At 39.6% G+C, this 24,104-nt stretch overlaps 2 protein-coding genes across 2 annotated transcripts in view; one reads left to right on the top strand and one right to left on the bottom strand.

The window, feature by feature from the left end:
• The first annotated feature begins 28 nt into the window (after positions 1-28).
• On the top strand, positions 29-7,470 carry spring1 (SREBF pathway regulator in golgi 1). Its single transcript, XM_034170892.1, has 5 exons — positions 29-474; positions 4,661-4,817; positions 4,922-5,073; positions 6,286-6,399; positions 7,087-7,470. The coding sequence occupies exons 1-5, from the start codon at positions 382-384 to the stop codon at positions 7,168-7,170; spliced, it is 600 nt and encodes a 199-aa protein (XP_034026783.1). The 5' UTR covers positions 29-381; the 3' UTR covers positions 7,171-7,470.
• Positions 7,471-17,845: 10,375 nt separating this feature from the next.
• Positions 17,846-24,104, bottom strand: part of castor1 (cytosolic arginine sensor for mTORC1 subunit 1) — a 52,565-nt gene continuing 46,306 nt past the window's right edge. The window contains exon 9 of the mRNA XM_034170890.1: positions 17,846-18,665. Coding sequence (XP_034026781.1) covers positions 18,594-18,665 — 72 coding nt within the window. The 3' untranslated portion in view covers positions 17,846-18,593. The remainder of the gene's footprint in view (positions 18,666-24,104) is intronic.

Genomic DNA, 24,104 nt, shown 5'->3' with positions numbered 1-24,104 from the left:
ACAGTAGACGTGACTCCGTCACTGGGTGTAGCTGGGTGTATTTTAAACCTCCAGTGTGTAGCTGCACGGCGCGCGAATGCTAATGATAGCTAGCCTGTAGGCTAACAAACCAGGCTTTTCTGAGTAACAATGCTTTTATCTAACGTTGATGGTCATGTTTAGATTATTATTTTTAAACAGTATTTAGTATAACATGGGTTAGTTATCTTGGCTGCTTCAGTTCGCATTTAGGCACTTGGGTAACGTTTTATAACCCATTTTGTCATCTTGGACATTTCTTTGCACAGTTCTGGACATTAGACATTAGCCAGGACATTAAAGTTTGTGTGGATGTGAGGCGTTCGACTGTTATTGTTCTCTTCTGAAGAAAACCATGTCAAGATGGTCCTACGTCGCTTACTGAGAAAGCGATGGGTGCTGGGAGTCGTCTTTGGACTGTCTCTGATCTATTTCCTAACCAGTACACTCAAACAGGTAAAGAACTTCTTTCCACTGAAGGCACTGCAGCATCTTGTAATATGTCAGTTTATTCTTCCTGCAGGGTGTATGTAATTTGAGTCGTCATACAGAAGTACAGACGGTTGTCCAGTTCCGGATCACCTTTTTTAAAGTCCCGCTATACGGAGCCGTAATGCAACTGAATGTCCTTTATTGTGTATTGTATTGGGCATTTGGATGTTATCTCGCTGACAAAGTCAGGATGGGGTAGCCCTACTACTTAAAGTGTGAAGCCACATTATGTGTGGTGCAAATATTTGCCAGAAATGGATCACTTTGCCCGGTTCTGGATCACGACACTCTGTGTCACTTTGGGTTCATTCCTAGCGTGTGGCTGGAGCCCTTCTAATGCAGAATGATACACACTGTGCCTGAGAATGTTTTGAACACAAAATGATATAAATTATACTTATTAAATGAGAATTTACCTAGTTTCGCAAGGCACTGTTATACGTTTTTACGAGCAAAAAATTAAGTGTGTAGGTGAGGTTTCTCCCGAATTAAAAAGTAAAAGCTCCCACATTCATGCACATTCGTGATGTTGAGATGACCCCCAAAGTACACATGGCTCACAAGTACTGACACAAGGCTGCTGCTTCAGTGATCCGCAACTGGCAAATTTTCGCATCGGAGATAAATGCGTGCAGCAATTAAACAGCAAGACAAAACACACTGACATTTTCTACCCAAGTAAGTAAGTATTTTCCCACTCTAGAACCAATGACACTGAATGGCTAACTCACCTTTGCTACTTCTTAGAGATTGTTACTTTAAAACTTGCAGGAATGAGTGAGTGAGAAAAAGCGCGCACACCGCAGACACCGGGATGTTTTGATTCCTCTGCTGATCACAAGGATGGCTGGATCCGGTCGAGCTTGTGGTCATTTGTAGACAAAACATCAATCTTTCCATTGGTACTAAGTATTAGCTTATTCACGCTGATTACGAGAAACGGCGGCACAAAAACTACAGCAGTGATCCGGAACTGGGCAAGTGACTGTACTTGGACAGTGACAATTTTTGTAATTTTGCCTCTGTGCATCAATACAGTGGAGTTGATATGAAAAGATCATGATGTATTTTCAGCTTTAATTCAAAGGGTTTAACAAAAGGCCATTGCTATTGATACAGTACTGTATGCAAACTGCAAATTGCTATTAGTACACCTACTGCTATTTAAACTGTTAGTGAGTGAAGCCACCCCACTGCGGACTCGCCCCAGGTGAAGTCACTCAACGCCAACTATCCATGCTTATTTTTAAAAAAAAATTAAGAATGACTAGATTAATGTTAGGGGCCTGCTGTGCTAGTGTGATATATAGAACTTGGGTAGTGCTCAGTCCTTCTCCCATCAATGGGCTTTTTATCTGACAGTTACATTCCTCTCCCTTAAAACATCATCTCACTAACAAAACTTGAGTAAGAACAGTGTATTATGTCACTGGTGTGTATAAATAATTTATTACATTAACATATCAGAATTGAAATATTGTGTTACAAGAGTGGGGTGACTTCACCTGGGGTGAGTTCGCAGTGGAGTGACTTCACTATGAACCTTTAAACTACTGTGACCAGATGACATATCTTTGTGGCCACGGTGGGGTTTGAATACCAGGATCACTTGTACTTGAGGTTAAGGCTCTACTAGGTCAGCAAAGGTGAATTTCCCACTACCCAAGCTAGTAGGAACATCTGTTCAATCTGGACCTCTCCTTGTTCCACTGCCATATTTCATAGTTTCTAAATGTAATCCTTAATTTTGAGCTACAAAATATCAATCAATCAATCAATCAATTTTTTTTATATAGCGCCAAATCACAACAAACAGTTGCCCCAAGGCGCTTTATATTGTAAGGCAAGGCCATACAATAATTATGTAAAACCCCAACGGTCAAAACGACCGCCTGTGAGCAAGCACTTGGCTACAGTGGGAAGGAAAAACTCCCTTTTAACAGGAAGAAACCTCCAGCAGAACCAGGCTCAGGGAGGGGCAGTCTTCTGCTGGGACTGGTTGGGGCTTAAATATGGCATTAACCATGTAGGAGTTGCAGCCATTTTTACAACCTTCGACCTCACAAACCTTTCGGAGACCTTCCAGAGACTACCTGTAATTGGACATCGTAAATAGAAGAATTAATGTTAATAGAAATCATCACTTTTACATCCACTTCTCTTTACACAAATCAGGGGATGGATACATGAACATTTCCAAGCCAGTGAATTTAAACTCAAATTTATTTATATAGCATAAAATCACAGCAAGGCGCTTCACAAGAGCAAGGTCCAACACGAGCACACTCTGCTCAGTTGGGTGACCACCCGCTCTGGCCACCACAACAACAATAAACACTTAAATTTAAAGGAGTTAATATAAGCAATTCAGGGTGTAATTCAAGGTACAAAGAACCTCTCTCTTTGTCTCTCAAAATCATTGCAGCCAGCAACCGCTAAACTATTAAAATTGACACAATTAACATAAGAAAAAAAAAACAATACAAGAAAAGCAGAGGAAAAGACGTGTATTCAAAACAGACATGTCAATTAGACAGAAAACTGATGAGTCTTTAAGCTGCGTTTAAATGAGTCCACACACAGTGCCAGACTATCTTATCTCAGTGGACAAACTGTTGACAAGAAAAAGGGTGCATCAATGATAAAAGGCTCTGTGACCTGAATATTAATATGTTTTGAACTTGATTTACATCAATCATTAAGAAATACAAACAATATGGTACTGTCTGGTCAAGGCAGTTCTCAAAACCTGACTTTGCAAGAAGTAGACTGAGTCACCAAGGCTCCCATAACAACTCTGTAGGAGTTACTGGGTTCTGTGGCTGTAGCTGAAGAAGCTGTGTATTGTGCATCTTTTGTCTGTTATATCACCAGTTATACAGCTTCAGGATTGCTTGGAACAGGGAAACATTCTCTTAAGATGATATGAAATTTCAGCTTCACTTTGGCACGGTGCACATAGGAGATTTAGGCTTTGTATGAAAAGTCCTTCTCGCTTCTACTTCACTGTGACGCTGTGACTGGTGCTGCCAAAGACATCAAGTCATTGTCTTAGTTCATTGGTTAGTGTCTGTATTGCACAACCATGCAGTATAAAAGGAAACACCAGGACCCTAAATACTAGGACCTTCTTTTTTTTTTTTTTTTTTTTTGCAAAGATATCAACAACATGAAACACCTTTGCCCATGATTAAAAGCTCTTTCCAGACAATCCTCACTCTCACAGGTCAAGGACCCAGAGAATTCAGTGTCACTCCAGAAATAAGTGAATGTCTCTGAGTTCAACACTTTCACTGCATACAGATGCACTTGTGATGGCCAAATCCAGGAAATCATTAAAAGCCTTGGTCCATGCAGGGGTGGTGGTTGGTTTAAGTGCGCTTGGTTTAAGTGCGGAAGGTTCCTGGTTCGAACCCCACCTCTGCCACGTGTAATGTGAAGTTGTGTCAGGAAAGGCATCTGGCACAAAACTTTTTCAACATGCAGATCTACCTGGGAGTGAAAACAAGGGAGCAGTCGAAAGGACTTGCTATCTTAGCCTTGTTCCTGGACAACTGCAAACCCATGCACTCGGAATCCTTGCTCAGCATCTCATATGCTGCAATCAGGGTATCAATTCATGTCTTTTAGACAATAACCCACACCCTAACACCCCCCCCCCCCAAGACACACACACATACACACTCAAAATCAATCATGATGACAAATCACAGCAGTGAAATGAGTAAAAACAGCAATGAACGTCTTATCAGAAATTTGCATATCCTCATTCACTCCTCCTCTGTAGACATTTTGCAGAGCAGTATTTTTATATATTGTCCAAAACTTATGACTATTCTGCTATGCCTTCCTGCCCATCCACTGTAAGATTCTTTGATGTAAATGACGTGCAGTCCCACAGGTAGTATTTCAACAGAGTGCCTGATACCTGCATTAGTGCATCCTGAGTCATAAAGTGATGTGGAGTTTAAGCGAGTGAACTGATTAAGCTTGAAACTGTTTGACTGGTGTATTTTGAAGGTGGGTGTGGTGTTTATAGGGTTGATGGGTTTGTTTAGCCTTGGTTCACAGATATGCACTCACTGCTCCTCCAAATGGTGAATGTTCTTGATTATTGACAATTTATAAGTAACTGTCACAAATTTTATAGGAGGAGCGCACCATTCGTGATCGGACACTTTTGGAGTTGCGAGATTCAGACCACCGAATCCCCTGGAAAGTACGTTTTAACCTGGGAAACAGCAGTCGACAGATCACGCAGTGTAGAAACTCCATCCAGGGCAAGACACTGCTCACTGATGAACTCGGTAATGTCGCAGTTGATGTGGTCACTTCTTGTGTGGCTATAGCAGCTTCTAGATACTGTTACACCTTTCTTTGATGTATTCTCCTCACTGCTTCTGTTTTACAGGTTATGTATGCGAGAGGAAAGATTTGCTGGTGAATGGCTGTTGTAATGTCAACTTTCCAAGCACCAGACAATACATTTGTAAAACCTGCCTGGCAAATGGTTGCTGTAGCATCTATGAGTATTGTGTTTCTTGCTGCCTTCAGCCTGACAAGGTGAGCTATTAAATAATGAAGTAGTATAAATTAAGGCTGCATATCATTTCAGTATGAATATCATGATATGTGCCAGCATTTTATGCTCAAATTCAGCAAACCTGGTGTCAGAGTGGTATGTAAAAGATTGACATGACTTTCTTAAAATAAAGTGTGAAATTCCACCTGCAATTTTACCAGAAGACACATGGGTGACTCGAGCCTAGATTTGATCTGTTTAGTTATAAGAAAGCTCTTTTCTGCTCCACTCCAACAAATATTCCAAAATACATATTGGATCCTGCTGAGTGGCTACAAATATTACAGAGTAAAACCAGTGTCTGGTCTTGTGGTGAGAAGTAAAACTCTTCATGCATGTAGTATTTGCATATCTTGGGTAAGGGGGTAATTGAAAGTCAACCTAAATAAAACATCCATGAATTAATTTTCAGCAGAGCTCAGAAACAACAGTTAGCACAATTTTGCATTTGTTAATTTCAAAGATGACAAATGATTTAAAGTTTGGAGTGTGATAGTTGAGATTCCTTTTGGATTTTAAGTTGTACTTAGTGGCTGAATCTTTCCAAATCTTTAATACATCATTGTGTGAGCACAGTTGTGTTCACATCGTTGTGTAGCTGTGAACTCTTTCCTGAATAGTTGGCTTGGTCACCACAAATCATGTCCTTTTTATTCAAGTATTTGTCATAAAACTTAAAATATTGCAACTTGATTTTCACCTCCAATATGTTCACTCCTAATTAAGTTTATGTTTTCTATAGTCATAAGCAGGGCTGATTAAAAAAAATCAGATTTTTTTTTTCTCCCTAAAAAAGTCATTATTTTATTTTTATTTTATTTTTTCAGTTATCTTTTTGACAATGACATGTCAAAACATAAAGGTGTACATACAACATATACAAGTACCATAATTAATGCTACTGATTTCATATTTTGGTGATGTTTTAAGTACTGATTTCTAAAAAAAAATCATTTTTGCTGTTTTTTTTTTTTTTTTTTTTTTATCATACCAGCCCTGGTCATAAGATAAAGTGCAGCTGTTAACATGCCACTGTCTATCTTAGTACTGTACTGCATAGATAAAATTGCATCAGTGATTTTTGCATTGCAAGAATGCAGAATATTACTCACTCCATAGAATCAGTGGCATAACTATTTTTTCTTTTTTTTTTAAACACATATCAACTCCCTTATCTCCATTATCTTCTTCAGCAACCTCTCCTTGAGCGGTTTTTGAATCGTGCAGCTGAAGGCTTTCAGAATCTCTTCACTGCTGTGGAGGACCATTTTGAGCTGTGCCTAGCCAAATGTAGGACCTCTTCACAAGTATGTTGAAAAATAAAAACAATCTTTGCAGTGTGTCACTTCTATCCTACAGAAACATAGAGAGCTCTACCATACCAATACTTTGATTATTAAGTGTAGAGATGTTGACTGACTCATGCATTAAATTTAAAGAAGTTATTTTTGATGGAGATTGTACATCCTGTTCGTCTCTGTTTTTAGAGTATTGAAGGAAATCTACATGTCCCTCTTTTGCATTATTTACCAGGACATTTTTCAGATAGCCTTTAAAGCAGGAGATGACACATTTGAGTCACCACTACAATGATTCCAAAATAAGGCAATAAAATGAAGTAATTTGTTTTGCATTTTAAAAAAGCACAAATTCTCACCAGACTCATATTGAGCATTTATGTTGTATTTATTTTACCAAAGGAGAGCAGTCCTAGAAGACAAAGATTTACTGTTGTAGTCTTTGTTGCATTCTTTTAATGAGCATTTATTAAATTCCTATGAAACAAATGCTGCCTTTAACATTCTACAGAGTAATGTTTTATTTTGTGGCAACCCTGGATTCCTTCCCAATACTCACTTTACCACAGTTGATCTTTTATTCACATTGTAACATCTGACGAGAGAAATTTTAAATTTGTTTCATGCATTAATTTGTTCATAGTCTGAAAATTCCTGTAAAATGAATTTTATTTTTATTATTATTTTCTGATGCAGAGCGTTCAACATGAAAACACCTACCGAAACCCTCAAGCAAAGTACTGTTACGGTGAGAGTCCTCCGGAGCTCCTCCCTGTGTGAAGTTTTGATTTTCCAGGACAGGAAAAGCAGTGGGCTAATAAAATGCTGCTGTTGGACTCTGAAGGGTGCCTGAAAGAAATACTTTATATCTCTACATATGTTGTCTTGGACAGTTTTCCATTACTGTAGCAAAACTATGGAAATATGAAAGACAGCAGCCTATCCTCAGAAGGGACAAATACTCTGCTTGACACTATTATTTACACTTCATAAGTGAATAGTAAGCTCCATACCTTCATCCATGATGATCGTCAGGTTCATGCAGGCGGCAGCTCATTCATCAGGTCTAACTACATAATATTTAATACACAAAAATAGAGTTGAGGCCAGAATTTGACATACACCGTGGCTATAAACTGTTCAACACAATTTTCCATAACTCCACACATTTGACATTGCCAAAGTCTCATGTTTTAAGTCAATCAAACAAACAGTATTATTTGATTCTGTGGGGTTTTTTTATGGTCTTGTTTTCAAAGCGTGATCAAACTTGAATGTTGTTGAACAAATCATAGTTACTTACACCTTGCACCACTTGCACACTAGCTCTGCGAGTACTCAGTGAATGTAAGAGTGAAAATCAGCAGGGCCTCTGCACATTATGTTGATTTTCACAAAGTGCTGCATTTAGTTAATTGGGCTACTTTGTGGGACATCCTGAGAAGTGAGGGGACCCCCAATAAATTGCTGGACATCATAGCTGGCCTGTACAAAGGTGCTGCAAGTGCTGTTCAGAGTGGAGACAAAGTCTGACTTTTTCCTCAGTGAATTCTGGGGATCAGTGCTTGGATGGACTCTGTGTTGGATAAAGTTGTGGAGTCCAGAAACTTGTCAGTGTTGAGTAAAGCTTTCCTAACTGGGCATCTCTTTTGGAACAATGTTCTCTGGTCAGATTAGATGAAAGTGGAACTGTTTGACTATAGTGAGCAACTTTGTGTATGAAGGGAAAAAAATTAAGGTTCTTAATTCAAAGGACACCATCTCAGCTGTGAAGCAGGGACTGACACACTCCACAAAATGAATGACATTGTAGGGAGGATTGTTGTCTAGGAATTTTTAATACCTCACAGTACTAGTCAGAACACTAAAGCCATCCCAAAGCCCAAGGAAAATTTTGTATACAGAACTACAGAATGTATCCAAGCAAGGAAGCCCTCAAACGTGACTAAAGTACCATTTCTGTCAGGAGGAATTCTAGCAAAGTGCTGTGATGAGCTTATGGGTGACTGTCTTACCCGTTAAGCAAATAAAAGGCACTAAGAACCCAAATATGTATATAATATTTCGACCCACTGAAATCTGTTCACAAAAATTTAAATAAATATATCTATCACTTAATCATTACTCAGTAATACTCTAAAAATATCGTAGACATTCTGATTGACTTAACACATAAACTCTGGTAACGGTATGTATGAAGGGAGAGAAAATTGAGTAGAAAAATATTTAAGGTGCATGGAAACGTCTGGCAACAATTGTAGGCTTCATTTTAGACTATTACAAGGTATTTTATGCTTTGTTGGACATTTTAAATGGAGATGATGTCATAGCTTCTGTGAATATTGCATGCATGTGAAATGGATACTTAATAAAACTGTGAAATGACACTGCTTTTTGGAGTTTTAAAGTTGGTGTGATGAAAGTTTGGTAATGGTATGTAACTACGTTAGAAATGTAAATTGTTCAAAGTAGGATTTGGTGTGCTACTTACCTCAACTAATTGTTATAATGGTGTATATAGTATTGACATTGTTATCAATTGTTTAGAAGGTTAGGATGTCGTGTATACAAGTGCTGATGCTGCCGGACATGCTGGTGATAAAGCTGGAATCTTCTGATTTATCATGAGTTGTTATTCCGGCGACCCAGCTGAGGCTGATCAGGCCTCATCTTATGTTCTTAACAGAAATCTAGTCTCTCCAACCTAAGGCTGCCCTCCAATGATCTATGGTCATCCTTCAGGCTCTTTTTGTTTTGTAGCTTGCTGCTCTTTCTCCATTAGTGCCAACAACAGACCTGCAAAGCTCCTACATCCATTTTCACAAGGAAACCGTTCTGTAATTTGGGGTTTGAGCCCTGAAGCTAATAATGTTTTTTTTTCTCAACAAAACCTTTGGTAGATTAGGAAATGTATACATTGTTGAAAAAGTTACACCATGAGTAGTGAATAGCAGTCTTTACATATATTTGCAGAGATTGATGGACAGCTACCACAGAATGTAGAATTTGGCACATTTTGGAATCAAATAACATCCATATTTATTTAAAAATATTAATCCCATGATTTCAGGGGCAAGCAATTGACTAGTAACCCAACAGACTAAATATTAACATTTAATTAAATTTCAATTTTTCAATTTATAAAGTGCCAACTTATGACAACGTTGCCCCCAAGGTGCTTCACACAAAATTCAGAAACAATTTAAAATTAATTTAAAAACAAAAAATTAAAAAGCACAATTAAAAGATTAAAAAAACACCAATAGTATCTTAAAATGTTAGTGGTTTTATTTGCAGTAGTGAGCCAAAATTATTCCATTAGGACTTCTCAATTGTAAAAAAAATACAAGCTGGTTCCGATCTTACATAAATAACGTCTTCATCATAAGGTGTGAAACAACCAGTCTCATTGCATTAACAGAATTTGATCAGGCAGGCTGGCTCCCTGGTTGGCATGGAGGTTGCATGCTTTAGGACAGTCGATCTCAGATCTCATACGGGTCCTCAAATACCACCTAACTTACGTATGTTCTATCTCCTTGCTCTGCTGTGAGCTGATTAGCTCGTTCAGGTGTCTGTTGGTAACCATCTTGCCAGCAGTTGTTTATACTTTGTTCATGTGCTGTTGCTTCTTGTCTACATATTAACAACATGTTTGATGTCTTAGGTCTTTGTAATATAAATGCTTTATTCTAATTCAATACATTATTTGGATTCATGACACTGAAAAAGTGATAGTTTCTGTATTGATTAGAAGCTGAGATCACAAAAGTCTTTTTTATGGCTGCCACAATTGCCCTAATATCAAATTTCCAAAAATGTGAAAAATAGATTTTGATTCCCCTAGCTTTAGTGTTTGAAGAAAAAAAAAAGCATAGATTTGTTTGACACTGTGAATGTGACTATATAAATTCCTTTCTCATTACATTTTGGCTAAAAAGCCTGAAAAATAATTAAATCACACAGAAAAGTATCTGAAAGCTACTGGAGAAAGGTGTGTGTGTGGGGGGGGGGCTACAAATGATCAGTCAGTGCTTTGTGAACCTGAAATTAGAACGATATGAGCCACAATCTTCACATTAGATCACTGGTTAAAGTATCACAACCATACAAAGACATGGACTTTTGTTCTGCAAATGTATCGCACCCATTGGCAATCACCCGTACCGAAACATTAACTTGATATTAAATGAGAACTTGTGCAGGAGGCAACCCCACATTAATCTTTGTTCTCAAATTGTTCTGTTGCGTTGTTTTGATGGTGTTGTACCTGAGGAGGCACTGTCCATCTGTGCACTGATTTCACAGTGGAATATAGTGATTGGAGGGTAAACTGGTGGCTTTCTGCAGGTCACTCATATATCGGGGTGCATTTCCACCTCAGGCAGTGCCGCCCTCATGAGGGTTAGATGGCCAGAGCAAAACAATTAATCATTCTGAAAGCTGAGAAAACTGTCATAATCAAGAAATGTATTAGAGCTTCTCATTTGGCAAGTTGATTAATTATTGTCACACGGGAGCTGGGTCAGGCGCCACAGAGTATCAATTTTAATTGACAGAAGCCACTTCTGGCATACACTTGACGATAGCCATTGTTTAAAAATGTGGTTAAATGGGTCATTTTATGCATTTTTGGTTTGTGGAAAGTTGCAAAAAAGGGGAACAAAGTATACTATGAAGAATGATTTAAATGTAAATGTAAAGCTAAAACAAATAATCTTGACAGTTAAAGAAAGACTGGTTATTTAACCACTCAGATTCTTATTTTTTGCTGTTACAGTAGATTCCTACTCCATTTAAAGTGTTTCTTTGGTGTTACTTTAGCATCTTTTGTCTTGACATTCGTTCGGGTGACATAGACACTAAACATCTGCCACAGCCATTTTAGGTAATGTCTGGCATCCAGCAGCAGAGTATGACTCCACTGCTTTCTCTCAAATGCGGTTACGGGCATTGTGGGTGGCAATGGCCTCGGGGAACAGTTCCCACCCAGAGTGCTCTTCATACACCTGGCAAGCATCTCGACTCTGGTGATAGTCTCCTTGAGCTTCATATGAAGTGAAACATCATCAGGATTCAGTTCATTCTTCTGGTTTTCTAGAATTTCCTGCAGGGCTTGGCCCATGAAAACCAGGCTGCACTGGATATGTGACCCAATGATAGGGGAGTCCTGCTGAGCCTGGAGCTCAGGAAAGCCTGGAGACCAAGTGCCAAGATGTTTCCCGTTGGTTTCATCCTGGAAGGAGAGACCAAATATTTATTTCAAGAAAGATGGAAGTGTAGAAGTCAGCAACTCTGCTCTGTGTGTGTCGCAATGTTACAAAGATGTAAAACATTTGGCACAAACGCTTGATGAGAGCAGAAGCTGTTTCGACAATATGACTTTCACACTTTGGGCTGAGAAGCTGATGTCACACGTGGCAGCTACTTTGTGATCATCTGATCTTTTTGTCACATTTGTACGTGCACTATCACCAGTGTGTGCACGCTCAACAGAATGCATAAATGACAACAGTGCCAGCAGACTGATCCGATCACGCAGCTACAGCACACGTCAGTGACAGTACAGAAGGTGACGATAAGGAGCGTGGCAGTCGGCCAACGCAGCCACGGTTCTGCAAGCAGTTACTGTGCAGAACACTTTGAAAGAGACTGAAATACAAATTCATATAAATCATGAAGAGTTTAGATGTAAAACGCTAGAAGTCCATTGAAGACGGGGGCCAATGCAATTGAACCAGTGAATTTACAGCAAAACACTGGAAAATGTACAGATTTAGTAGCCATGTGCACATTAGCCTAAAAAAAATGGAAGCTCAGCCAACAGACTAACCTCAGTTGGGGTGTTTATTATTACAGTCACTTGCCCAGTTCTGGATCACTTTTTTGAAAGTCCCGCTATACGGAGCCATAATGCAGCTGAATATCCTTTATTGGGTATTGTTCCGCTTCATTTGAGGTCGGGTCGCGGGGGCAGCAGCTTTGCTTGAGAAATTTTATTTTTGCATTGTATTCAGAGTCAATGACCTTAAGCAAAATTACACAAAAAGGGTGGTATTTGAGAGATTTAAAATTGTTATTGAATGATCATGAACAATTGCTTCTGTGTTCTGTACCAGATATTAAGAGCCAATTTTTATAAGAGTCAGGCAGTCTGTGATAGTGACAAACTCAGATTTTGCTCAAACTTTGGTAACTGAATGCACCCTCCACCAACGAACATACACCAAAACTTTTGGCCAAATTCCCTATGGTGACCTTGCCAGGGGTCATCAAAGTTCACACCCAGTATGGCCTTAAACTGGAATTTGCTGAACAGGGAAGTTTTAGACAGTACGTACTTACATAAAATGCATTCAATACCCCAAAGTACTTTTGTGATCTAAGTATTATAGGAGGAAAGTTCTTCAGAATAATCACTAATTGGGGTTGGGGGATTGAACGCATTGACTATAGGGGGCACTTCAAGTTGGCGAATTTCCAGAAATACTCGTATTTGTGAAGGCTATTACTCAATACGCGTTTAATCCCCCAGCAAGATTTTTATTGTATTACTACTTATCCTCTTTAATCAACAAAAAAAAATCTGTGGGGGATTGTAGTGTTGGCCACCAGGCGGCACAAAAGTGGTCAAATTTGTGTTTTTTATACAACTTTGGTGCCCTCTGGTGGCCAACGCATACAATCCACCACTGATTATTTTTTTTTTTAGAGAGTCTTGCCCTTTCTAATACAATAAAGATCTTGCTGGGGGATTAAACGCATATTGAGTAATAGCCTTCACAAGTATGAGCATTTCTGAAAATTCGCCAACTTGAAGCACCCCCTACAGTCAACACGTTCAATCCCCCAACCCAGATTAGTGATAATTTTGATGAACTGGCCTCCTATAATACTTAAATCACAAAAGTACTTTGGGGGATTGAATGTATTTCATGTAAGAGCTGTCCAAATCTTTCCTGTTCACCAAATTTCAGTTTAAGGCCATTCTGGGTGTGAACTTTGATGACCGCTGGTGAGATCACCATATGGAATTTGGCCAAACTTTTTGGTGTATGTTTGTTTGGTGGTGGGTGCATCCAGTTACCAAAGTTTGAGCAAAATCTGAGTTGGTCACTGTACAGCCCCATGTAAATTGCCTGATTCTTATAAAAATTGGCTCTTAAACCTACAAAGAAAGCTTTTGTTTTTAAGTATCTTATGATTGACTTGTTTCTTTAATGTAAAACAAAACTTTATTTCTTTTTGTAATACAGTTGCTTGAACAGTTCAAATCAGATTGACTACCTGATGAAAAAACATTTTGATCAAAATTGTGTGATGCTTAAAACCTGGTGCACAGTAGCACTGCACCAGTTATACATGAAAACACATCTTCCTGTATTTCTAATACTAGTATTTCATAATCACGATTGTTTAACAACAATTGTGCTATTTTTTGCATAAATTTTCTATATAAATGCAGTTCATTATTACAAGATCCAGGTCATAGAATCTGCCATTAATCATCTCTACATATTGCACATAAATTCAGAATTGTTTAATACCAACAGTGTTCTAAGATGATTGCCGTTGTTACTGAAAAAGTAACAAAAAAAATAAATAAATGCTGCAGTGATTTTAAAGGGCACAGTTATATATTACTCACAAAGCTGGTCAAACATGCTTCAATGTTGAATTTGGTAAGTGCTGTGAGCTGTTTTGGCCTGCATGTTGACCCATATTCATGTTTCTCTGGTATGTGAGCAGCATCACAGTTTTGCAACAAAATCACTGTCCACATCACACCTGCAAATACAAATTACACAAATGGAATATAAATCCTGCAAAATTTTAAAAGTACTGCCTACTACTCATACATAAGACCTATGACAGCACATTGTTTGGCATACTCTACCTGCTCGGAACTTCATTCTGAAATGCGACTGCTCAAGTGTTCAGCTACGGCGTGACTGTGTAATGTCAATCTTGCAGGACAATTTTTACAGCCAGGTAAAGAAGGCAGATAAAGTTCCCTTATCTCATGTTTTTGTGAACAACGGAAAGACTTCATCAAGATTGGTTTCTGAGTGTTCAACACTTGCACTGTACTTTTTCCACTTAATGAAAATGATGCAAATGACTGATTAAGTCACAGGAAAAATGACTAATAATAATTCTAGCCTGTACTTTTAAGTTGTGATTAATTTCACAGTGCAAAAACAGCACTATTATTGCTTCCACTCTCTGGGTCCTTCTCCTTAAAGATCAGGAGTTGGGTTGCCACCCGTCCCTCAAAATACAGAGTTGTCCTTCATTTGACAATTGTTGCGTCCCGTTTTGAATCAAAATGGGATGTAAATTGTTCCGTATTTTAATAAATGTCCCAAACACACTCATCAAAACTGAATAATGAACAAAAATATTAAGGGCCGCCAATGTCATCTCTGTACCTCGCGTCGGGTCCTGTAGCGAAGACCTGACAAGAGGTACAGCAGATAGACCTCAGACTTTCACATCTGCATCTCCGTGTGTCCACCTTTCTGGTCCTGTCACGGGTTGCCTGGTTGCCTGGCATGTCTACACCCAAAACTCCACCACATCCAAAGAAGCAAAAATGTTTGCAAATGTACAGACGTTGAGTGGGAAGCGTTGAACCCCGAGTTTGACAGCGTTAGCGGCAATGGGTACAAGGCAAACTGTAGGCAAACAAGTATTTTTATTTTTTATTTCCTCTTAAAGTAAATATGTTTTCACTTTAAAGATTAAAATTATGAGTCTGTTTTCCTTAATATTTATGTTTATCATCTCACACTTATGGTAGTGCAGTTTATCATTAACACTTTTGTGTTACAAAAGCACTTAAAACTTAAAGTATGACTAAAGGCTTTTTTCAAAATTAAATATACCACTCCTTGGGTGGTGGGCATCCTTCGTTTTCATTTCTGAAAAGTGGCAACCCTAATCAGGCGATACCTGGAAAAAGCTCATGATAGTGCAGCTTTAGTCATTCAGTTGAATCATTTAGAATCATTCAGTTGATGATACAAACACCAAATTTGGTATAAATACTCATTTTCTTCATAAACTCAGTTAACCACATGAAAATTTAAAATGGTCCCCATTTTTTAATATGGCCACCTATAGGACAATATAAGACACATTGGCAAACAAACATGACTGATTATAGTACTAAATCATTAAAATGCTACTAAACACACATTTTAAGATATAATGTGAGTAATCTTCATTTTTAAAAGTGATATTTTTTGTGCGGTGAACCCATTTTAGAAAAGATGAGGTGACGCAGAGTTACACAGCAGTGCTTGCCACCAGTGTGCCCTGGTTGTGCTCGACTCTTTTTGGGGGATTCCATTCTGGAGGTTTTCGGTCTTTATGCAGATATGAGAGCAAAGAGAATCTCTCTGTGTTCTAACATTACCTAGTTTATAGCCCTCAAGCTAATGCGGTTTACTGGGGTATGACCATGCACAAGCAACTATTTGCACCCATAGGTATGAGTTAGGTATATGAGGACTAGTGTTCATCCAAAGGACATGGCTGACTTTGAAAGTAAAAATACTACTAAACCCCAAGCAATATTGCATGTTCTGCAGCATTCATATTGTACAGCATGCGTGTACACTTACTAAAAACATACAATCCATCTAAAAAGCATGAAAATATTGCCTGAATTTCACCCCCCCCCCCCCAAAAAAATACACAGTACAACATTGAAATAAAGATTGCGCAAATATGACAAAAATACATATTTCCAGGCACCATCTTGAATATGTCCGCCATCTTGAAAATTGCAGTGGTAACAGACTTCTCATAAAAAGTATACCAAGAAGCACCATTCTGCCAAGGTTTGCGCTTGTATCACAAAATGAAAGATTCTTATGATAGATACATTTATCTGCTGCACTATGAGGTGATGGTGATATCTTTGCAGAACAAAATTCCAAATCATTATGGTCCTAGTACTTCATTTTACATTATATGAGGCTGGATGCCAACCAGTAACATATTGCAATGAGATGTCGTCTTTGGTACTTCAGTCTCTTCAATGGATTCTTAGGCGTAGCTGGAATGACTTTGTGAAAGCTGATTATTTGGCATTACTACAGATTCTTAAATACACTTTGTGCTACAATTCCAGGAATTGTAGCTCTTATTAGAGATTTTTTACAATTTTGAGTGAATATTAAGCATAAGCCAAATTTGTAGGTTTACGCAACACTGACATTTCTATGCAAATGTGTTAATCACCATTATACTGTACGCTTCTAAATTACTCCCAAGTAACTTTAAATATTTGTAATTCAAACAAATATGTAACAATACTAATGTGCCATGAGTCAGTTCAGTTTATAATCTGTAGTGACCAAAGTAAGTGATGATGTTCAGTTCTTATTGTTACACTTTCCCCATTTAAAGAAATTTGAGCAGTTCACCATCACTGTTCTATTTTTAGCTAAGGGCAAATATCTTCATGTAAAAAGAAAAATTTCACTTGAAATTGGTCAAAAACAATATAAAGTTGACAGTTGCCAAGACATAATTTAATATTTTCCATGGTGACACGGTTTCTAGCATCATACTTGTAGTAAGATGGTGTGACACACCAATAACAGAGGTACAGCCAAAATAATATTTTTCCCTGAGGTTAGCAGGGTACACACAGACATAATTGGAGTGAGTGAGTAAAATTTCCAAGTGGTTAGTGCACTTGGTTTCAGTGCAGAAGGTTCCCGGTTCAAACCTCACCCCTGCTCATTACTCTATGTAATATGTTGTTGCATCAGGTAGGGCATCCGGTGTAAACTTGTGCCAAATCAATGCGCAGCTCCACCTCGGATCTGCTGTGGCGACCCTTGAAAACAAGCCAAAGGGACTTACCTCAGTAAGAACCACTGCAGATACATGTGAGAATTGCTGAACCCTGTTTTGGTCTATGTTGGCATCTTTTAAAATAATAATTTGCCAGTATTGTTTTATATATAACAGTTGAAAAACTAATGAAAACACCGTGGGGAACGTCTGGACAAGCAGCACATGGAAAATAGGCCTCGTGGCTAATCATAGTCCTGGTACGTAGCCAATAAGGCCACCCTTAACTTACATTTTGAACGTGCTGACTGTGGAACATATGAACAAGATATCTTACAGAAAGGGGGTTACATATATGACAAAAACTTTATATGCTATATAATCACTCTGTTGCTTCCTTTGCCATGAAAACCACAAACAGTTTGTCCTCCAACGTAGCTCAACATAGCTGCCAAGACCCAAGGATGGATTTCCACGAACAGGGTAATAACTGGACAATAAGAAAACAAAAACAAACATGTTTTTGACAAGATGTCAACTGACTTCCATCACTGAGTGAAATGCAAAAAAAAAAAAAAAAGTGGGGGACGGGGGTTGATGAGAAGAAACTTTTACTTCAGTTTTTACAAAATGTTCCATCAAATAACCAGTTACAAAAAAAGAAAGTTTATTGTGTAAACAACAAAAAGCCTTAGTGTTTTATTTATTATTTTATTTACCTTATTCTATTGTTAAATACTGACCTAAAGTGTTGAACATTGACAGCCTCTTGTCTCTCAGGACTGTAATTGAAGTAGTTTTTAATACAACACCTACCTCGACATTCTTTGAAAAAAGGAAGAAGAAAAAGAGATCTGTTTGTGTTTGAGAACTACAGTCACATGTTAACAGTTGTATTTTTCAGATTCACATTAAAGTCGACACGACAGGATCACTCAGACACATTATGATATAAATATTACAAGAAGGCAAAATTGCCTTATCACCAGAGAAATGTGTTCTCTGCTGTATGCAGAATATAATGTTTAAAGCATTTCAACGTACACAGCACACAACTGTAGTTCTTCATGAAAGCTGCAGAGGTCATCACACAAGAGTTCTTTCTCACTTTGTGCTTTTGAACAAGTTTGTGTTTCGATGTGATTGTGCAATTACATGTGTTCAGTGTGACCGAAAAACATGCCGCGTCTGACCGCGGACTGATCAAACAGGACACCTCACCAAACAGAAGTGGGTCTGGTGGTCATGGCAACAGGTTTGTAATACTTAATACTGCTTGAAAGGCAGTGTTCATACAGACACAATATTGTGACCTCTGGCTGCTGGCTTTGGAGCAGAGGGAGGGGCCACACTGAGCCAGAATCTTCAGAGCGCAGAGGAGGCTTCAAAAATCAGAGAGAAGCTTGTTCTTTCCTCTGATGCTGTAACATGTTTGTCACAGTCACAATGTCCTCCTCCGGCACCTAGGAAAGGATAAAATTATAACAAGTGTCAAATATGAGAACTACTGACTCAATGAACATCACAAGCAATCACACTTATTCAAAAGCTCAGGAACAACAGCCATATATGTCATTATGCAACTGGAGGACAATCAATACTAGCAAGAAGACAAAAGTAGTGCACCTAGGATTGAGACTAGTGGCACTCCAGATTGTGAGTAAATGGACTGCATTTATATAGCACTTTTCCATCTGCATCAGAAGCTCAAACTGCTTTAAAATTATGCCTTGGATTCACCCATTCACACTCACACCGAGTGAGTGAGTCATCATCGGCATAATGTCGTTTTCAAGCATTAAAGGACCATGTCCACTCAGTGCGGTCTCCCAGTTGGCATAGTTGATGTTACAGCGATGAAGTGTCGCCCTCAGTTGGTCGCGAAATCGACGTTTGGGTGCACCTCTGGCTCTTGTGCCTGATTCGAGCTGTGAGAAGAGGATCTGGAGGGGGAGTCGGGTTTCGGGCATTCTTCTGATGTGCCCGCCCAGTGGAGGCAATTTTGGGCCATCGTGGTCTCGATGCTAGAGAGATTGGCTCGGAGAAGCACAGATTCATTGGAGACATGGTCTTGCCATTTAATCTTCAGGATTGCATGAATTTTCTGCTGTTGGAAACACTCCAGCTTTTTTATATCACTCGTATACAGGACCCACAACTCAGAACCATAGTGGAGGGTGGAAAGAACGATGGCTTGCAACACCATGATTTTCATCTGCAGACTGAGACTGTGGTTCAGAAATACCCGTTTGGACAGCTGTGCGGCACGAATCCTGTTATCAATGTCTTTGTGCATAGTGCAGTCATTAGAGAGGTAGCTTCCTAGGTAGGGGAAGGCTTCCATGGTCTCAAGGACTTCACCATGGAGTCGTACGTTGCTGGTGTCTGGAGGGGGATGGCCTGGGACTCCCTGCACAAGAATTTTGGTCTTTCCAGTATTGGAGGTAAGCCCAAAGTGAGAGTAGGCACAATCAAAGAGATCTACAGTGGCCTGGAGCGCGGCGACTGTGTCCGCAGGGGTCGCATTGCCATCAGCGTACTGTAGCTCCCATAATGTAACCAGGGTGGTGAGTTGACGGGCACGAATGCGCCCAGTGTTGAAGAGACTTCCATCCATTCGGCAGAGAAGTCGGATGCCAGGGGCCGTGTCAGGAAGTTTGTGGATCATGGCCCCAAGGTAGAGAGAGAAGAGGGAGATGCCACGGTAATTTTCCGCAGATGGAGCAATCCCCCTTCTTGAAAATGGTAATGATGGTGGCGTCCTTCAGGTCTGCGGGTACAACTTTTGTCTCCCATATGCGCAGGATCAACATGAAAAGCCTGGTCTTCATGGCTATGCCCCCATGAGAAATAAGTTCCAAGGGGATGTTCCATGTACTGTATTTTCCAACTTATAAGTTGCACCGGAGTATAAAGCTTTGTTCACACAGCAAGATAATTAGGCCAATATTGGACCCGATCTTCCCCTTCCGACAATCTTTAAGGAAGCCCCAATTATCGTGATGACACTAAAGATAATCTTGTGTGGTGTGTTAAGAGTGCTATGATCTGTTCAGAAGGACGTCAGGAGCGCTCCGATCGCAAATTGGGGATATTCAACATGTTGGACTGTCTTGGCCCGATACCGCAGTGTATGTGGTGTCCCCTGAGCACAAACAAGCACGCAGCCTGCTGAATGTGACGTGCAGCCAATCAGAAAGTGAGGTGACAGATGCACAGCGTGGAATCTAACATCAAAACAGCTGTTATGGCTTACCAGAAAGTCCAGTGGTCGCGCTGTCTCCACTACTTTAAAGAACGTCTTTTCTTTTTCTTTTTGTATTGGTTTTTTCTTCTGTTGTAAATAGTCCACAAAGTATCTCCATTTGTTTACTCTGAAGTCACGTTTAATCTCGAGAGATTTTGCAAGATTTCCTCCTGTCTGACCTGAGAATGTTCGTGTGTGAAATCTGTTCGTGTGTGGTGTGTTGTTTTTACCGTGTGGCTGAACACCACACACTAAACGACCAAACCTGTTAGAGCAGGGGTGGGCAACAAGGTCCGAGACACTGCAGGTTTTCCTTGCAACCAATCACCTCAGCAGGTGGGTTGCTGATGAGCTTCTACCTTGAACATAAACACCTGGTCGTCTTGAAATTACCTGCTGAAACACCTGATCATTAATGAAATCACCTGCTGAAGTGACTGGTAGCAAGGAAAACCTGCAGTGCTTTGGCCCTTTCATGGCACATGATTGCCCACCCTTGTGTTAGAGCTATGATTTTTTTAATCTTCATGTGTGTGGTCTCTCAGGTTTTGGAAACCTACAGATAATTTTAAAATCTTGCAGTGTGAACCAGGCTTAAGTTACACCTTTTTTCTGTATTATCAGCTCATTCAATCTTTTTTATTAGAATTGATTTTGTTTAGTGCTTTGATTCCTGGGAAAGTCCTATGTAAATAGTCATTATAATCATTATTGTAAATAATGAATGTGTGATTTTTCGTTATATAAGTCGCACCAGAGTATAAATCTCAGGACTTCCCAAACTAATAAAAACTAAACAACAAAAACCTAGACATACTCTGGAAAATACATTATTCGCATTCGCTCTCCTCACTTAAAGAAGGTGTAGTGTTTCTCTCTCTCCTTTTTTTTTTTTTTTAAATAAATTGTGCTGTGAAGCTCCAAGACCATGTTCATGATTAACAGTTATAAAATACATGATGAAATCCCCACGGAGAATATAACCATCTCATAACGTCTGACAGTATAATGTAGATACAGTATCTCCAGATTTACCAAAATAATACATTTAATAATAATACATTTTATTTGTATTGCACCTTACATTTCAAAGAAATCTCAAAGTGCTACAGCAAGGATTTAAAAACAGAAAACAGATTTCAAAAACAGATTTTGTAGAAACCATTTCAAATGATATGATATCTAAAAGGCCTTTTGAAATAACAATGTCTTTAGGCCTTTTTTAAAGGCCTCCACACTTTGTGGGGCCCTCAGGGTCTCTGGGAGGGAGTTCCAGAGCCGAGCGGCCACTGCCTGGAAGGCCCTGTCTCCCATGGTGGAGAGTCTGGTCCTGGGTTGGTGAAGGCAGTGTGAGGAGGTGGTGGAGCGGAGAGATCTTGAGGTGATGTTTGGGGTGAGGAGTTCACTGAGGTAGGCAGGGGCGGTTCCGTGCATGCACTGATAAGTCAGGAAGCAGAGTTTGTACTCTATTCTGTATTTGATGGGCAGCCATTGGAGGGATCTGAGGACAGGGGTGATGTGGTCAAACGTGCGCCTCCTCGTCAGGACCCGGGCAGCACAGTTCTGGATGTGCTGCAGCTTTTGCAGGTTTTTACCAGGGGTCCCGACGAGGAGGGCAAAAGCCTTCTTTAGCTTCACACTCACCAACCACAACATCTTTGAGGCATTAAAATATTCAAACAGCTGTGGACTGCATTTCTTGACCTCTGTTTTTGTCACTTATTGGTTTGGTTGTTTGTCTAGTTTAAAACTTATAGTAAGTCCCTTCGGCTGCTCCCTTGTTTGCACTCACTGCCGCCATAGCATATCCGAGGTGGATCTACATGTTGAATTGGCACACGTTTTACGCCAGATGCCCTTCCTGATGCAACTCCACATTACACAGAGAAATGTGGCAGCGGTGGGGTTTGAACCGGGAACCTTTTACTAACCACTTGGTCACTACCCCTACTTAAAACTTATACTTTATGGAATAAGAAGCTTTAAAAAAAACTGATAATTGGGGGGTACTTGTGTGTCCAAATAAATGACTGAACTGTGAATTAAAAAAGTATTACTTTAACTGTGGCTCCAACAGTGTCCCGAACACCGTGTATATGTCTTTGGGAAAATCCATTGTCAAATGGAATTTCCTTGACTTGAAATCACAAAGACTGTCCAGTGTGTCTGGACTGCTTTTATTTATCAGCAGGTAGTCCATGACTCACCATATGCCATTACTGACCTTGCCTGTGGATTAAACCAGGTTTCCAGATAACTTTCACCTATACCTTCCTGCCGGACCTTTCGCACCTTTAGTGTGGTCAAGTCAAATCTCAGCCTGATAGCACATCGTTAGCTGTGTCAAATACTCCTGGCAGTCATTCTTTCTCATATCTCTGTGCAAAACCATCGCAGTAGGAAGTGAAGATTCGTCCCATCCTGTCTATGACTGATGCTGAGACCTTGATTCATGCGTTTATCTCTTATAGATTGGACTACTGCAATGTTCTATTTTCTGGTTTACCGCAGTCCAGCCTTAGGGGTCTATCAATCAATCAATCAATCAAATTTTTTTATATAGCGCCAAATCACAACAAACAGTTGCCCCAAGGCGCTTTATATTGTAAGGCAAGGCCATACAATAATTATGTAAAACCCCAACGGTCAAAACGACCCCCTGTGAGCAAGCACTTGGCTACAGTGGGAAGGAAAAACTCCCTTTTAACAGGAAGAAACCTCCAGCAGAACCAGGCTCAGGGAGGGGCAGTCTTCTGCTAGGACTGGTTGGGGCTGAGGGAGAGAACCAGGAAAAAGACATGCTGTGGAGGGTCTACAATTGGTTTAAAATGTTGCTGCCAGTCTTTTGACAGGAAGCAGAAAGTTTGACCACATTACAACCATTTTGGCATCTCTTCACTGGCTTCTGGTCCCTGTGAGATCAGATTTTACGGTTCTGCTACAAGCCTATAAAATTGTTCACGGACTGGCACCTCCCTACTTAGCTGACCTAATTAAACCCTACATACCAGCCTGGGTGTTGCGTTCTCAGCGTGCAGGAATACTTTGTGTCCCTAGGGTTAATAAAAAGCCTGTGGGTCACAAAGCTTTCTGTTATCGTGCCCCTGTTCTGTGGAATGATCTCTGTGCGTCAATAAAACAGTCAGATTCTTTAGAGACTTTTAAGTCCAGACTTAAGACACACTTATTTTCCCTTTCGTATGGCTAGCATACTGGAATATTGTTGTAGATGATCAGACTATAATTTTTTGCACCTGCGTATAAGTTTTCCCCTCTCCAATCAACTTTTTAATCAAACTACGCTGTTCTTCTGAACAATGTCTTGAACGTCCCATTTCCCTCAGGCTTTCAAAGAGAAAAGCATGTTCAACAGGTGCTGGCTTCATCCTTAAATAGGGGACACCTGATTCACACCTGTTCCACAAAATTGACAAACTCACTGACTGAATGCCACACTATTATTGTGAACACCCCTTTTCTACTTTTTTTTTTTACTAATAGCCCAATTTCATAGCCTTAAGAGTGTGCTTATCATGAATGCTTGGTCTTGTTGGATTTGTGAGAATCTACTGAATCTACTGGTACCTTGTTTCCCATGTAACAATAATAAATATACTCAAAACCTGGATTAATCTTTTTAGTCACATAGCACTAC

Source organism: Thalassophryne amazonica, chromosome 5, assembly GCF_902500255.1.
Source record: "Thalassophryne amazonica chromosome 5, fThaAma1.1, whole genome shotgun sequence".
NCBI lineage: Eukaryota > Metazoa > Chordata > Actinopteri > Batrachoidiformes > Batrachoididae > Thalassophryne > Thalassophryne amazonica.
The sequence above is the reverse complement of the archived record's forward strand: the minus strand, read 5'-3'. Positions and strand labels throughout refer to the sequence as shown.

What these genes read in the sequence shown, in the direction of transcription:
- spring1 (XM_034170892.1), top strand. Translation starts at nt 382, where the DNA reads ATGGTCCTACGTCGCTTACTGAGAAAGCGATGGGTGCTGGGAGTCGTC. An exon ending in ACTGCTCACTGATGAACTCG is followed by an intron (nt 4,818 to 4,921) that starts GTAATGTCGCAG and finishes TCTGTTTTACAG; the next exon opens with GTTATGTATGCGAGAGGAAA. An exon ending in AATGTAGGACCTCTTCACAA is followed by an intron (nt 6,400 to 7,086) that starts GTATGTTGAAAA and finishes TTTCTGATGCAG; the next exon opens with AGCGTTCAACATGAAAACAC.